Consider the following 14,392-nt stretch of genomic DNA (forward strand, 5'->3'; position numbering starts at 1 on the left):
TAAATGTGATCTATTTTGAGGAAGATAATTCTAGACTTGACTAGAATAGAAGATCTATGGTAGGAGGGACTGTTTCTTCTTACCAAAATAGCTTTGTTTGCCTAGCAAATATTAGGTACTCCAAAAATATTTTTGGAATGAATTAATGTAATATAGCATGATATCCCTTTACTTACCTATAATGAGATTGTATAGGGTCACTAATTCATCTTCTCATTACACAAATGAATTGAATATCCTTTTATTACTCTTTGATATTACTGTTTACAGTTTAAAAAACACATTTCAGTAATAACCTTGAGTTAAACAGAAAATGGATGAATTATGAATAAATGTAATTGATAGCAGTAACTTTTCAAAGCATGAGGTGAAAGAGTAAAGAGAGATATTTTTATAGTTAGGCATAAATTTTCAGTGATAATCAGCATATAAATGATTTAGTTTAATAATCATTATTTGGTACGTTATATTGGGTGGTTATACAATCCTATTAATGCTTTAGATTTTCCCCTCACTTTTTTACATTCTGAGTAGTTTTCACAGTGTCTTGTTGGACTGTGAGCAGTCCTATGAGGGAGGAAGAGGAAGTGGTATTCTCATTGGAATGTGATGGAGGTGCAGAGGGTCATCCCAGCCTTTTGCAAGTTGGTGACAGATGATGATAAATGGCATTTTTCCATTTCCAGTTCTTCATACCTGCATATTTTAACCTTTACTAAATTCACCGTTACAGAAATAGATGGCAAAAAAGAAGAGGCATAAAGCCATGACAAAGAACACTGAATTTAGCACATGACCTCTTGGTTACAGTTTAGACTTGAAGAAGTAGGATGATTAGGTAAATATTATGAAATCGAAGATTAAGAACGCTATTAAGTATTATGTGACCTTATGCAAATAAGGTCTTTCTGTTCTCATATCAGGACTTTGGAGTATGCTTATCTTCTATTTCAAGGTTGTTGAAGAAAAATAGTATTTATTTTAGAAATGACTAAATGTTCAAGTTAAACATAGTCAACTCACATTTACAACAGTTACAACACCCATTTATAATAACTGTTCATCATCCTGCTTTTGTCGAAAGGGTCCTATGTTGTATTCTAAATGCATTTGAATGAAAAGAGTGCAGTCAAAGCCTTTAAAGATTATAAAGCCTTTAAAATCCAACTAAAAACTGAAGACCAAGAAAGCAATGTTGAAGTAGAAAGTGGATGTAGCTCAGAAAGAAGATATCAGAAAAGGAAAAGCTGATCATTGTTGGTGACTACCCAGAGAGGTTAACAGTGCTGACATAATCTCAGGGAGGGAGTTGTGTTTAATGAGAATGTGTGACTCTTGGGTTCCTTTGGCATAAGGCTGTAGAGCTGAATTCCAGATGGAAAAAAAGACTGAGGAGTATGAAATGATCAAAATAAAAGACACTTCACAATCTTCAGCTCCCTGTATTATGATAGTCCCTAGACTCACTTGACTAACTTTGACTACATAATACATAATTACTCTGAGGAGAGATGAACTCATCAATACAGTGGCAGAATTATTATTGTCCCAGGCCCCTGAACTATATTATTCAAAACTGTGGCTAACATTTGTCATGTGTTTTATGCTAGGTCCATTGCTAAATGCTTTATGTAGAACATTTCATTTATTCTCAAAACGACACTTGGAAATAGATATTATTTTACAGGCAAGGGCATTGAGAGTTATGGAAGTTAGTAACTTGCCAAAGTATTTCACAAATACGTGTTTTGGGTATGATATATTAAACACTCCACAAGAAATCTGAGTGTTGGGAGTAGTTATTGCTTTATGATGCACATGAACATTGTTTAGCAGTTCAAGACAGGAAATGAAGAATGGTATGAAATATAATAATGAATTCGTTTGGAATTTGCTTGCCCTTTTGCATTGATTATAATAATTGCTTGAACTGAATTTTTTTGGGACACCAGCTTTAGAATCAGACAGAGCTAAGCTGAAATACCAGCTTTGCCACTTGTTAACTGGGTACATTTCTAAACAGGTTAATTAAAGTACTGTTCCTCAGTTTTTTCATTTGGTCAGTGGGCATAGTATTTTCTCCTGCATGAGTCCATTATGAATACATCAGTCTGCATTACTCATGGATTCCATATTTGCAAATTCACCTACTTTATACATTCTATTTGTAACCTACAAATCAATACAATGATACTTCCACAGTTATTTGTAGATTTGTGTAGAGCAGTAAAAATTTGAGTCACCTGACCACTTGGTACCAACTGAGGTTGAACAAGGTGACATTCTGCCTTCTTATTTCATTCCTTGTATTGTTAACAAGGGTCCTTTTCACTGTCCAGTTAATACCATGAATTTTGCATTTCTGTGCTTTTAATTGGTGATTTTACTGTTTAGAATAGTACTGAAGCGCTGGCTAGTGATTTCAGTACAAGAAGGTTGGGCTGCACCCTGTGGAGAAAATTGATGTGTTAAATAAGCTTCATTCAAGTATGAGTTGTGATGCTCTTGGCCAGAAATTCAATGTTAATGAATCAACAATATATTAAATAAGATGTTTTTAAACTGAAACACACATAAAACAAGATTATATATTAATCTGTTAATAAAGATATTGACCAGAGATTTGCAGGTGTCTAACCCTCTGTTTTCCCTGGGAGCAATGGTTCAGGATTCATTGGTGTCCACAGCTTTATACAACCACTGCAGATAGACAGGATTGACTGTAATAAATACTCAGTACCTCACTTTCAATTTTCTCAGTTTTCCTTCTGGTCTTAGACATGGAAACACCCCTGAAAGAGTTGGGGATATTCTTAATTATTTCAAAGGGCAATGAACCCTGAAATAACACAAAAACAATCTTCTCCTTTTTAGCTTCTAGAGTCCTCTATAACAACTTGTCATATAATATTACTTGTTACTAAAAGTCCAATTTTGGACCCTGAACTATACTTTGAAGATAACTTTATCAGAAAGTAAGTATTTTCAGCTTAGCAGGTGGTATAGTCTCTGTCACAACTATTTGACTCTGCCGTTATGGTATAAAATGAATATGTCAATGAATGGTTATGATTATGTTTCAATAAAAGTTTATTTACAAAGTTAGGCAGGTGGCTGGATTTGGCTTGTGAGCTGTAGTGTACAGATCCTTGATTTAGTGTAACATTAGCTCTTGGTTTATATTATCAGTTTACTACAAGACCTACAAACTGAAGAAAGTAAAATAAAAAAAAATCATAACTGTGCTTCTCTGTTGCTAGTACTTGTAGTGATAATAATTACATGTGGTGAACATTTATTAAATGCTAGGCACTATGCTAACTGCTTTATATTTTATTTTCTCAGTATAGCTGTATGAGGCAATACAATGATTGCCTCAGGGGATTATGCCCTCGGGGAACATAGATTCGCATTTATTGAATGAGTAATAACTGAGCAGCAGCACTACCTTCTTTTTTGTAACTTTGTCAACTACTAGTCCCATTGTCCATGACTTCTGGGCACAGTTCTCAGAATTAGCGGAAAACTTGACATGAGTAATAAGATGGAGGTTCTGGAAATGACTAGGTTGGAGTGGTAAGTATTAAAAAAAAGGGCTCATTTTTCAGAGGTAAGAATTGAGGCCTGAAGAAGTGAAATAACTCACTCAAGGTCACAGATTTAGAAAGTAGTACAATCTGGTTCCTTATTTTGACCTTGTAGCCAGCATTCAATATTCTGTGCCTGATCTTTCCTTATTTTCTGATATTTTACTAATTTGGGGATGCTGATCTCAGAATTAGAAGTTCATTGTATAGCATCTTAAGCTTTTCTGAAAAAAATCTTACTGTATTTATTTAGTGGTTAAGTAGATGAGTGTGGGTTTTAGCTCTTTTTTTTTAGTTTTTCAAAATTAGCATGTTTTTATTTTTTTGGTAAGTTTCCAAGTGCATTCTAAAAGGAGAATCAACCTAAATGTGAGACTTTGCTGCTTTGCTCTCCAGTGGGAGATTTGTTTTTCTTTATCCGATAATTTGAAGGTTTTATTTTGTTCTTGTTTGTATAATATCCTGATTAAAGGATTAGAAACCCTTTGCTATGGTTGAGTCAGTAATACCACGTTGAGTGCAGAGCCACGCACTCAGGGGACATAGATTTGCATTTATTGAATGAGTAATAACTGAGCAGCAGCACTATCTTCTCTTCTGTAACTTTGTCAACTACCAGCCCCATTGTCCATGATTTCTGGCCACAGTTCTCAGAATTAGGAGAAAACTTGACATGAGTGATAAGATGGAGGTTCTGGGAATGACTAGGTTGGAGTGGTAAGTATTAAAAAAAAAAAGGCTCATGTTTCCAGAGTGGAGATACTTGTTTACTTATTGCATCTACCTTTTATTTGGACTTAGTATTTGATGGCTACAATTACAGGCCCAAAAATAATGATCCTTGCTTTCTGGAAGCTCAAAGCCTCATATCAACTGATAAGTGGTGTTCCTTTTGATGTTTCTCTCTCTCTCTCTCTCTCTCTCTCTCTCTAATATAGATTTCTCTCTCTATATTTATATTTATTTATTTATTTATATTTATATATTGTATATATGTTGCTTTAATGGATGTATGATGAGTAGGGGTACACAGGGAGGCAAAACCGACTGCCTGGTTGGTTGGGGGCAGGGAGGTCTGTTATAAAGGGGTCATTTTTGAGTTAGGAATGAGAGTTTTCCAAATAGAGTAGGTGGGTTGGTTAGCACCTCTGGAGAAAGAAGACCACAGCAATAAGAAAGAGGATGAAATATTTTAAAATGATATGAATTTTGTTATGCTTGGAAAAGGCTGGGGCAAGGGATAAGACTGGTGAACAGGTTGGGGCCAGATTCTGCAGTGCAAGCAGTGATGAGGGAGACTTTGGAAAGCTTTAATGAGGTTGTGACATGAACAGAATTTTATAAAAAGAATTCTGGTAAAGTGTGAATGGGAGGAAATTGATGGGGAATCTGGTGACTAATGGGTTATACATTCTTCTGTCTCCCAGCTTTCTCCTGTGCTTCCGGAGAGTATCTAGAGATGAAGAACCAGGTATGCAGTAAATGTGGTGAAGGCACCTACTCCTTGGGCAGTGGCATCAAATTTGATGAATGGGATGAATTGCCGGCAGGATTTTCCAACGTTGCAACATTCATGGACACTGTGGTTGGCCCTTCTGACACCAGGCCAGATGGCTGTAACAAGTAAGAACCCAAAGAAACGATTGGATCTCCATTGAACAGTTGAGAAGAGTGTAGTTGCTCTTTTCTAAAAAGAAGTTGAGGATAATCTTGGTACTGATTCGGATTATAGATAAACTAATGACAAAGAATCATATTTTTGGACAGTTATTACAAATAATGTAGCTTAATTTTTATGAAGTTAAAATAATTGTTCTCAGGACATAATAGATACCATATGTAAAAATGTGATAAAGCTGTTATAAAAACAAATTAATTTTCTAATAATATATGTATAACTACACTTGAGCTAGTGGCATATCTATAAACCCTTCTCTGATTTTTAATGGATAATTTCAGTTTTTTTCTTTTCCCTTTTTAAAGGAAGAATGTATAGCCTTTATTTAGACACTTGATTTTCTATAAGAGTGGGTTGAATATGTGAAGTGGAAAGCCCATTTGCTTAATTTCTACCTTTAATTGATTAGATTATTAACGTTGCCTATGATGCTAATGGAAGAATGTGAAAGTATTTTGAAAAAAACAAAACAAAACAAAATGTTTATCTTTGGTCTGCAATCCTTTCCATTCCCTTGCATTGACTCTGTAACATTTCCTTTTCCATGGCCATGTTGTTAAGCTTTCGGCCTCTGACTACCTTCTGACAAGGAACTCAAACATTTTCCATGAGCTGAGGATGCTGGAACTTATTAGCTGTGCTGGTAGATATGTTCCCTGCCTCCTTCCCTATTTCCCCTCATTTTCATATAGATTGTATGTTCAACTAGTATTACTTTCTCAGCCTATAAAATTTCCTTTATTATTTTTTTACATATTTGCTGCTCAAAAATTCTATCAGCTTTTATTTACCTAAAGTCTTTATTTATTTTTAGTTTGGCATCATTTTTGAAGAATATTTTTTGGACATAGGATTTACTCACTGTTTATCTTTTATTTAATGTTGATTATATTCATAAGGGCTGTCTTAATTCCTTGTCTGTTTCTTTGGAATGTCTTTTTTCTCAATCAAGGGTCAGATTTTCTCATTTCTTTGCCTGTCTAGTAAATTTTATTTGATCCCAGACATGAGGAATGCAAATATTAAGATGTAGGGAAAGCAGATTGTCTTTTTCACTTAAAGGTTGTTGGATTTTGCTCTGGCAGGCATTCTGTTTACTGGAAGAGCACCTTTATCTCATCAGGTCTGATTTTATTATTTTTAGGGTGGCTCTGTATTGGTTTCACACTTAGTTCTAGGTCATGACCTTTACTCTAGGGCCAGAGTTGGCAAAACTAGGCCTGTGAGCCCTCCCTCTACTTTTGCAAATTAAATTGCATTGGAACACAGCGGCACCCATTATTTATGTATTGTCTATGGCTGCTTTGGAGCAATAGTGGCAGAGTTAGGTATTGCAAGGGATAGATTGTCTACATGGCAAAAGTATTTCCTCTCCGGCCCTTTATGAAAAAGTTTGCTGACACCTGCTATAGGGCATGGCCTTTATAAGGTGTGGCAATTCTGGAATTTTAAGTGTCTAGTAGGTTATCAAGTTTTTTCCTCCCTGCCTGGATCTGAGCTCCAATGACTCCCATTAAAGTGACCTTTTTGATTATGCCTCAGCTTTGCAGTGGCTGCTAGGCCTCCATACTCATTCCAGCCCCAAGCCCAGCCCCTACAGAGAAACTCTACGGACTTCTAGAGCCACGGTGTTCTCTGATTCTCATGCCTATCAATCCCAGTGTTTTCAGCTGCCCCAAGCACTCATTTCTGCTCCTCAGCTCAATGAGACCCCTGTGCTTTGCTTGGGTGCCGTCTCCTGGTGTCACCGGTTTGGCAAGTGTCCTGGGGAATGAGGCCAAGGTCAAATTGGGCTTACCTCATGTGTTTTCCTGCTCTCAGGAATCTGGTCCTGCACTGTCTATTGTCAGTGCCTGAAAACGGCTCATGCATTTCATTCAGTTTAGTAGACGGTTGAAGAGAAAGGGTGAATCCAGTACTGGTCAATCAGGTTGGGATGTGAAGGTCTCAGTCTCCTGTTTAGATTGTTTTTCTGGCAGAAAAAAGGAAAGAATCTGCCAAAATCTCACTCTTACGATCTAGGTAAAAAGTTAGATCTAAAGAGAAGTATATTAAGTTGTTTTATCATACAGTTTGGTTGGAATTTTTTTTGCCCCAAAATTTGACACATAACTCATTATTAGGTTAAGTCTAAGCATTAACTTATGGTCAGATTTACAATGCAAATTTTGTTCACCAGTGTATTTTTTAATTTTTCATCTTGTTTTTTAGATAAAAATTTCAGACTTTTAATGCTATGAAACTGTGATCTATATTTTATTTAGGTTTCTTTTCTTTTACCATTTAGTCCCCTTATACCTCCCTACCCCAATCACCACACTGTTGTCCATGTCCATGAGTCCTTTTTCCTTTTTGCTCAATCCCTCCACCCCCTACCTTCCTCCTCCCCTTAGCTGTCATGCTGCTCTCTATTTATTTAGGTTCATTTTAAATGGGCTTTTTCTAGAACTATTTCTTCTCTCATATCAAGAAACCTCTTTCCCCCTACTGCCGTGTATGTGTTAATACATAAAATTTCAGATGTTATTTGAGAGAACAATTTCACCCAAGACTAGTAGAATTAGTGATTGTCTCTTTAGTGATCAAATTTTTGGTGAAAATAGCAGTTTCATAGCAAATTGATCTTACCAAGATTTAGGAAGTCATGTGCTATACAGAAATGAATCTTTTTCCATAGTGGTGTTGGCCTTGGAGTTTGAGAAAAGCTTCTGGTCTTCCCTGCTGTGCCTTGCTGATGGAACTACTTTTGAACCTGAGTTACATAACTTGTAAACAGAAGAGGTTTCTGTTGAAACCTCTGATCAGCTCAGGTGAATGCTGATCTACAATGCCTCTTGTTTTGTTTCCACAGCTCTTCTTGGATCCCTCGTGGGAATTACATAGAGTCAAATCGTGATGACTGCACTGTGTCTCTGATCTATGCTGTGCACCTGAAGAAGTCAGGTTACGTCTTCTTTGAGTACCAGTATGTCGACAACAACATCTTCTTTGAGTTCTTTGTAAGGCCTTTTATATTCTGAAGTTTACTTTTTAAGGAACATTCATGTAAAATTTACCTTAATCCATGGTTTCCATCACACTTTATGCCTCCTCAGTTTTGTGTGTGTGTTAACCGAAACTTTAGTACTGAAAAGAAACTTTATATTTTTCTACAGTATTTTGTTTTCTGGCGAATATTGCCTCTTTACCTCTGAGTTTTTTCCTTGTAGAGTAACACTTGTTTAACTTTTGGTTATGATGATTACGCCAACCATTTGGTGTAGGCTTTCTGCATGACAAAGATTTTCCTTCAGATCCTTTTTAAATTGTGATTTTTGTAGCTACAGATGCTATTTTGTTAAAAATTTCTCTGCTGATGTTAGTTTGTTTAAAATGGTTTTTTTCCTCTCTGCAGTTTCAAATATTTGAATTATTTAAGTGTAGTCATGGGCAGTATTGCAGAGGCAGAGGTGGATGTATGTTTCTGATCCTGTGGGTTTTGCACCATCTGAAGGAATACCAGATGGGACCACTGATGTTCCTGGCGAGAGATTAAATAGCATTACAGAACACAGGATAAAGTAGCAGTCTAACAGAATTGGCTGTTATCTTTAAAGTTGTTTAATTATTTTATATAGACTGTAGCTAATGTAGCAAATATTTGTTGTGGCAGTGACTGGAATGTTTGAGAAAATATTTTCAGATAGACCTTGTATATTTAAAAAAGTGTGTGTTGTGCAAATAACTGGCAAGATATTGTGCCAAATGTTTCTGTGGTACAGATTTCAGGAGAAAGTATTCTAGCAATTCTAAAACAAATAAATATTGCTCTCGATAATGGACATTTCTAAATCAAAAGTTTGAGAGGAGGAGAAAGTTTCAATTAAAGTATGAACCTTAGATTTGAAGTCTGGTGATTCTGGCCCTAGTCCCATCTCTGCAAGTGCCAGCTGTGGGTTATTGGGCAACTAAGTTAACTTCTCAGCCCTCAGTATTTGCTTTGGTCAAGTGGATTGTGTGACCAGACCTTTAAAGGAGCCCTCTGAGCTCTCGTATCCTTTGATGAGTTTAAGATGTTAAGCAACAATCAAACAGATATGCTTTTTAAGCTGCTTTTTATTTGCAAAACACTTCTCAGACTGAGGTGTTACCTATTTGATGGGACAGTTTTGCAATATTAGTGAAACTAAAATGAAGTTAAGAAGCAAGGTAATTGTATAATTGTTTGAATAAGCACTTGGTTTTGTGCTGTCCGGCAAGTGCTTTGAGAGCTGTCAGTAAAAGTACTCCAGGGCACAGAGTTTCCTTACTTTCTTGCAATAATGCCCTTGTTCTTCTGGTGATAGACTGAAGATGTATGGTAAGTTCCCGTTCCTTCTTTTATTGGTATTTCAGCTTCATAGGTTGTGATTTTTTGATTCAGAGGGGCAGGAGCTCATGATCACCCTGCCAAGGGTTAATGGAAAGACAATGTCTGAGGACCAAAAGATGCAGTTGTTCCTGTGGACGTTACATAATTTAAAACAATAAAGTATTTAATCTTAGAATGGTGTGGGACTTTAATTTAGCCCCTCCCCCCTTATTAAATGGTGGGACTGAAACCTAGAAAGAGTGAGTGGCTGGACCAAGGTTATACCATTGCTAGTTACTTTGAGAACAAGTAATGGAACTCAGGTCTCTAGAATGCTGGGAGAAAGAAGGTCATCATGACATATGATGTCTGATTTTGGCTTAAAAAAAGCTGTCAGCTTATCCAAACACTGACCTCCAAAGGTCTATGCTGGGTCCATATCTGTTTTAAAATGGCTTGACACTTACATGAAAATAGCCATTAGGATTATAATATAAATAAAATAGTTAAATTCAATTAAAGCCAATATTATCAGTAGTGGAAATTCTTTGGTGTTTGCATGGTAAAGGATCTATTTTCTAGTTAGTAAGTCTTTAGGAAATTTGTCTGATGGAGAACATGTTTGTGTTGTTTGCAAAGTGGTCAAGAGGATGAATGAAGAAGCAAAATGATTTAGAAAAGAAAGAAATAGCCATTTGGGTGGAAGTAGCATAGATGAAGAGACCCTATTTTAACTCTACTCTGTTACTGACTATTGTGCAGTATTATTCTAAAGATGGCCTAACTTTTGATGTTCCCATCTTCTTTGTAGACCTAGAAGAGTAGGGTCTCAAACCATAGGCATTTTGGAAGAATTTTCTGGAAAGCACAGAGTGTTTGGTGCTAAATGTATTAGCTGTAGCCTTTCGAATTGGTTGTAGCAAATGATTAATGTTTGAAAATCTGAGACTTTGACTGCAGTTGCAAACCCATATATTCCAGACTAAGTACTCGGGAATGGAAACACACAAAAAAACCCCTTTATGTATTAACTTAAGATCTTACTGCCCCAAATATTGTAAAAAAATAAACTTAGTTTTTGTACCGTTGGACCTGCATGGTGAATGGAAACTTCTAAAACAATTTGGTAAGATTTTTGTAACTACTTTTTCTCTTTAAATAGATTTTCAATATTAACTGCTTGCTCCTTCTTTCCCTTAACCAGCCCCCTCCTTACTTCTCAGTGAACTAGCCTTTTTGTAAAACTAATGACAATGGTTTACCTACAACCTCTCCCTCATATGCAGTTGTCACTTAGGCTTCAGAGGCCATGATGTGTTTATTCGCAGAGAGGTACTCATGGGCATTGTTTAATGTACATATTGAAAGAAGCTCCCACAGCTTGTCCTGTGTGGAGTACACAGTTAACACAACCAGCATTCACGAGCTGTTGTGTTGGCCCCACAGATTCAGAACGATCAGTGCCAGGAGATGGACACCACTGCCGACAAGTGGGTCAAGCTCACCGACGGCGGCGAGTGGGGCTCTCATTCTGTAAGTCTCCCTTTGTTCTCTCTGTCAGCAGCCCTGTTTTCCCCTCCCTTTCCCAACCTTAGAAAGTAAACTTTCTAAAAAGTTTACTTTAACAACAGAAAAAAAAGGTTTCACAATTGTTTATTAATTTAGACAATTTCCAGAGAAGAAGTTTTATGGACTCAGTCTCTAGGTAAGTTTTCTTACCTTTCTCTGTCTCCTTAGGCTCTTTCATTTCTCTCTCCCATCATACTCAAACTTTTCTCCTTTTCTTTTTTTCTTTTTAAATGTTTGACTTTCTAAAAAGATTTTATTTCTTTCTTTCTTAGAGAGGGAAGGGAGGGAGAAAGAGAGAGAGAGAGAGAAACATCAATGTGCAGTTGCTGGGGGTCATGGCCTGCAACCGAGGCATGTACCCTGACTGGGAATCAAACCTGTGATACTTTGGTTCGAAGCCCGTGCTCAATCCACTGAGCTACACCAGCCAGGGCTACTTTTCTCCTTTTCAAAGGGGCATTAACAAGAAATGAGGCTAATCAAATGAATATGCAAAACCTCTGAGTGTGTAAGTTCTCATACGCTCCTGTCATGGGAGAGAAAATCGATGGCTCTGGGCATTGGAAGGACCCTTGCATTCCTTTCATCTAGCCTTCTCTGCAGTCTCCACAATGTGACTTTTCAAGTTCATCTTGTTGGGGATTGTGCTGACCCTGTTGTTGAGGAGCTCTGATTACCACAAAATTCATACATGTTTGGAAACTAAACCTTCTTCCTATCTATTTGCCACTGATTAGTTAAAGTTCTGTGGCCTCTGAAAAATGCCTTCATATTGAGTAAAGTAACTACCTAATTCTCCACACATAACTGTGAATGCTTGAATGCAAATATCAGGTAACACAACCAGCATATCTGTTAGAATTTGAGGCACTTCCTTGGGAGTGAGACATGCACTTAAAATCCAACTCTGGCTTAGAGTAGCCATGTTTCTTTAGAGAATTGCTTAATCTCTTTGAATCTGGGTGTTTTTTTCCCTATGGAAGAAATAGGACCATTCTTACAGAGTTAGATGATGTATGGGAAGGGCCTGTGCAGTGTCTGCAATGTACACTGAGCTCTATTTCATGAATGAAGATCCATCCTTGCCTTTGTGCTGTAGCAGGTGCTTCATCTTGGAGTGAGTGATTAGCACACAGTGTGCCTTTCTGAGTATTTTTTGATCTGTATGCCTGGAAGTGACATTAGTACCAATTAAGATCTATTTGCCTAAACATTCAGTCACTTGGGCTTTGAAGGTACAAATAATCCTTGGCAACAAATATGCTTTCTTCACTTATAAAGACTTCATACAGGACGGAAGTACTTAATGCACTACTTCTCCGAATCTCTAGCAAGGTGAAGTGGTTGGGTGAGTTTTAGGTTTACACGGCTTGAATATGGCCAGCCAGAGACTGTGTAGGAGAATAAAGGTGGCAGATGAGAAAGCAAGGCACCCTTCAAATTAGTTTGCTCTCCTGAATCAGCATGAAATTTCTCAGAAAGGTAGTTTGATTTATAATTAGAAAAATGCCTCAGTGGCAGAGAAGGCAGATATTAGACACAGTGTCATTTAAGTTCTAAAGTCATAGAGTTAAATTGGGTTATTCTATAAAAACAGTTTTATTTTCTGTTGTTGCGGTTGTTTATTAAATACATTCAAAAAGAAGCAAACCCATTCTGTTGTCTTTTGTTCTCAGAGCTGAAATCTACTTATGAATAGTAACATCCAATACATATATAACCGGGCCGAATGCCTTTTATTCTCTAAAACGAGTCCGTTTTAAATATAAACCAAGACTTCATGCAGATGGCTTGAAAATCACTTTATCTTTTTCTTTAGACTTGAGAAATTTCCTTTCTTTATTACTGTATTTCTTGGATTGGCAAAATTTTTTTAAAGGTAATTTGAACTTCATCAGAACTTAGGTCTGAATTAATAGTGGACTTATATTTTTGGGTTTCAAATTAATGGTGTTTTAGTATAATGCAAAGAAAACTGTCAGAGATTAGCTTTCAGGTATGATTGGATGTAGCATGGCTAATCTGACCTGAGTGTCTTGTGTTTTTCCTTCCAGGTAATGCTAAAATCTGGCACAAACATATTATACTGGAGAACTACCGGCATCCTTATGGGTTCTAAGGCAGTCAAACCAGTTTTAGTAAAAAATATCACAATTGAAGGTATTTCATAGCAATCTGTTTTAGCAGTCAGCTATCACATTTTATATTGAGTTAAAATATTGATTGAATTTTTGGTTTGACTGGCTCAAGGGTTTATGGGACAGAAACTAATATGTTAGCTGTCATATAGGCCTAGAAGTTCTGGTTTTATTCCTGGCAAGTTGACTGGCTCTTTGTTTTTGTTTTTTTTTTTTGTGCCCTGAAACTGAATTATTTAATCTGGGTGAAAAAGTAAACATGATGACAATTTTAAGTGCCTTTAAATAAAAGAAAAACATCTTTGTTAATAAGAGCCTGTTATTCATTTGTACCAGTCCCTGAGCTTACTCAGGTTGCTGCTGTATCCATAAAAATAACACTAAAATAAGCATCATGTCCTGTCTGATAAATCTCTTGTGCTTCTTTTGAACCAGCTAGGCCTTTGTGGCCCAGGAGAGTGGCTAGTAAACCCCGGCATCATTCATTTTCAGGGCTACTTCTAACAAAAGCAGTGATTCTCCTTTATTAAAGTTTGGCTGGTATTTTAATATTTTAAAAGTATACTTGTTCCTGGGATCCTCACTATTAATAATCAGTCATAGCGACATCTTCTGGCAAAATATGGAATTACAAACCAGGAGAAAAGCCCTTAGGGCCTCTTGAGTCTTGTCTGTGACTTAGTGAGCAGATGATAAAAAGAAAACAAACAGGCAGCTGCAGAGATCAGAGAAAATGGTAGCTTATAGAATAGGTGGGACCTTAGAGTTTAGTCTGCTTGTAAGTTCGTGGAGTTGTCTTTTGACAAATGAGTTTATGCAGTTACTGTACCTCTAAGAAGTGTCAGTTCAGCAATTCCACTGCTAGGATTGTATCCTAAGAACCCTGAAACACCAATCCAAAAGAACCTATGCACCCCAATGTTCATAGCAACACAATTTACAATAGCCAAGTGTTGGAAGCAACCAAGATGCCCATCAGTAAATGAATGGATCAAAAAACTGTGGTACATTTACACAATGGAATTCTATGCAGCAGAAAGAAAGAAGGAGCTCCTACCCTTTGCGACAGCATGGATGGAACTGGAAAGCA

General features: G+C 36.8%; 1 protein-coding gene across 1 annotated transcript in view; it reads left to right on the plus strand.

Moving 5' to 3' along the window:
- Positions 1–14,392, plus strand: part of ELAPOR2 (endosome-lysosome associated apoptosis and autophagy regulator family member 2) — a 183,760-nt gene that overhangs the window by 97,249 nt on the left and 72,119 nt on the right. The window contains exons 3-6 of the mRNA XM_045828926.1: positions 5,015–5,210; positions 8,117–8,264; positions 11,042–11,128; positions 13,219–13,324. Coding sequence (XP_045684882.1) covers positions 5,015–5,210; positions 8,117–8,264; positions 11,042–11,128; positions 13,219–13,324 — 537 coding nt within the window. The remainder of the gene's footprint in view (positions 1–5,014; positions 5,211–8,116; positions 8,265–11,041; positions 11,129–13,218; positions 13,325–14,392) is intronic.

The sequence above is a fragment of the Phyllostomus hastatus genome, unplaced genomic scaffold (assembly GCF_019186645.2).
Source record: "Phyllostomus hastatus isolate PE091 unplaced genomic scaffold, TTU_PhHast_1.1 phas_scaffold_78, whole genome shotgun sequence".
In the NCBI taxonomy this organism is placed as follows: domain Eukaryota; kingdom Metazoa; phylum Chordata; class Mammalia; order Chiroptera; family Phyllostomidae; genus Phyllostomus; species Phyllostomus hastatus.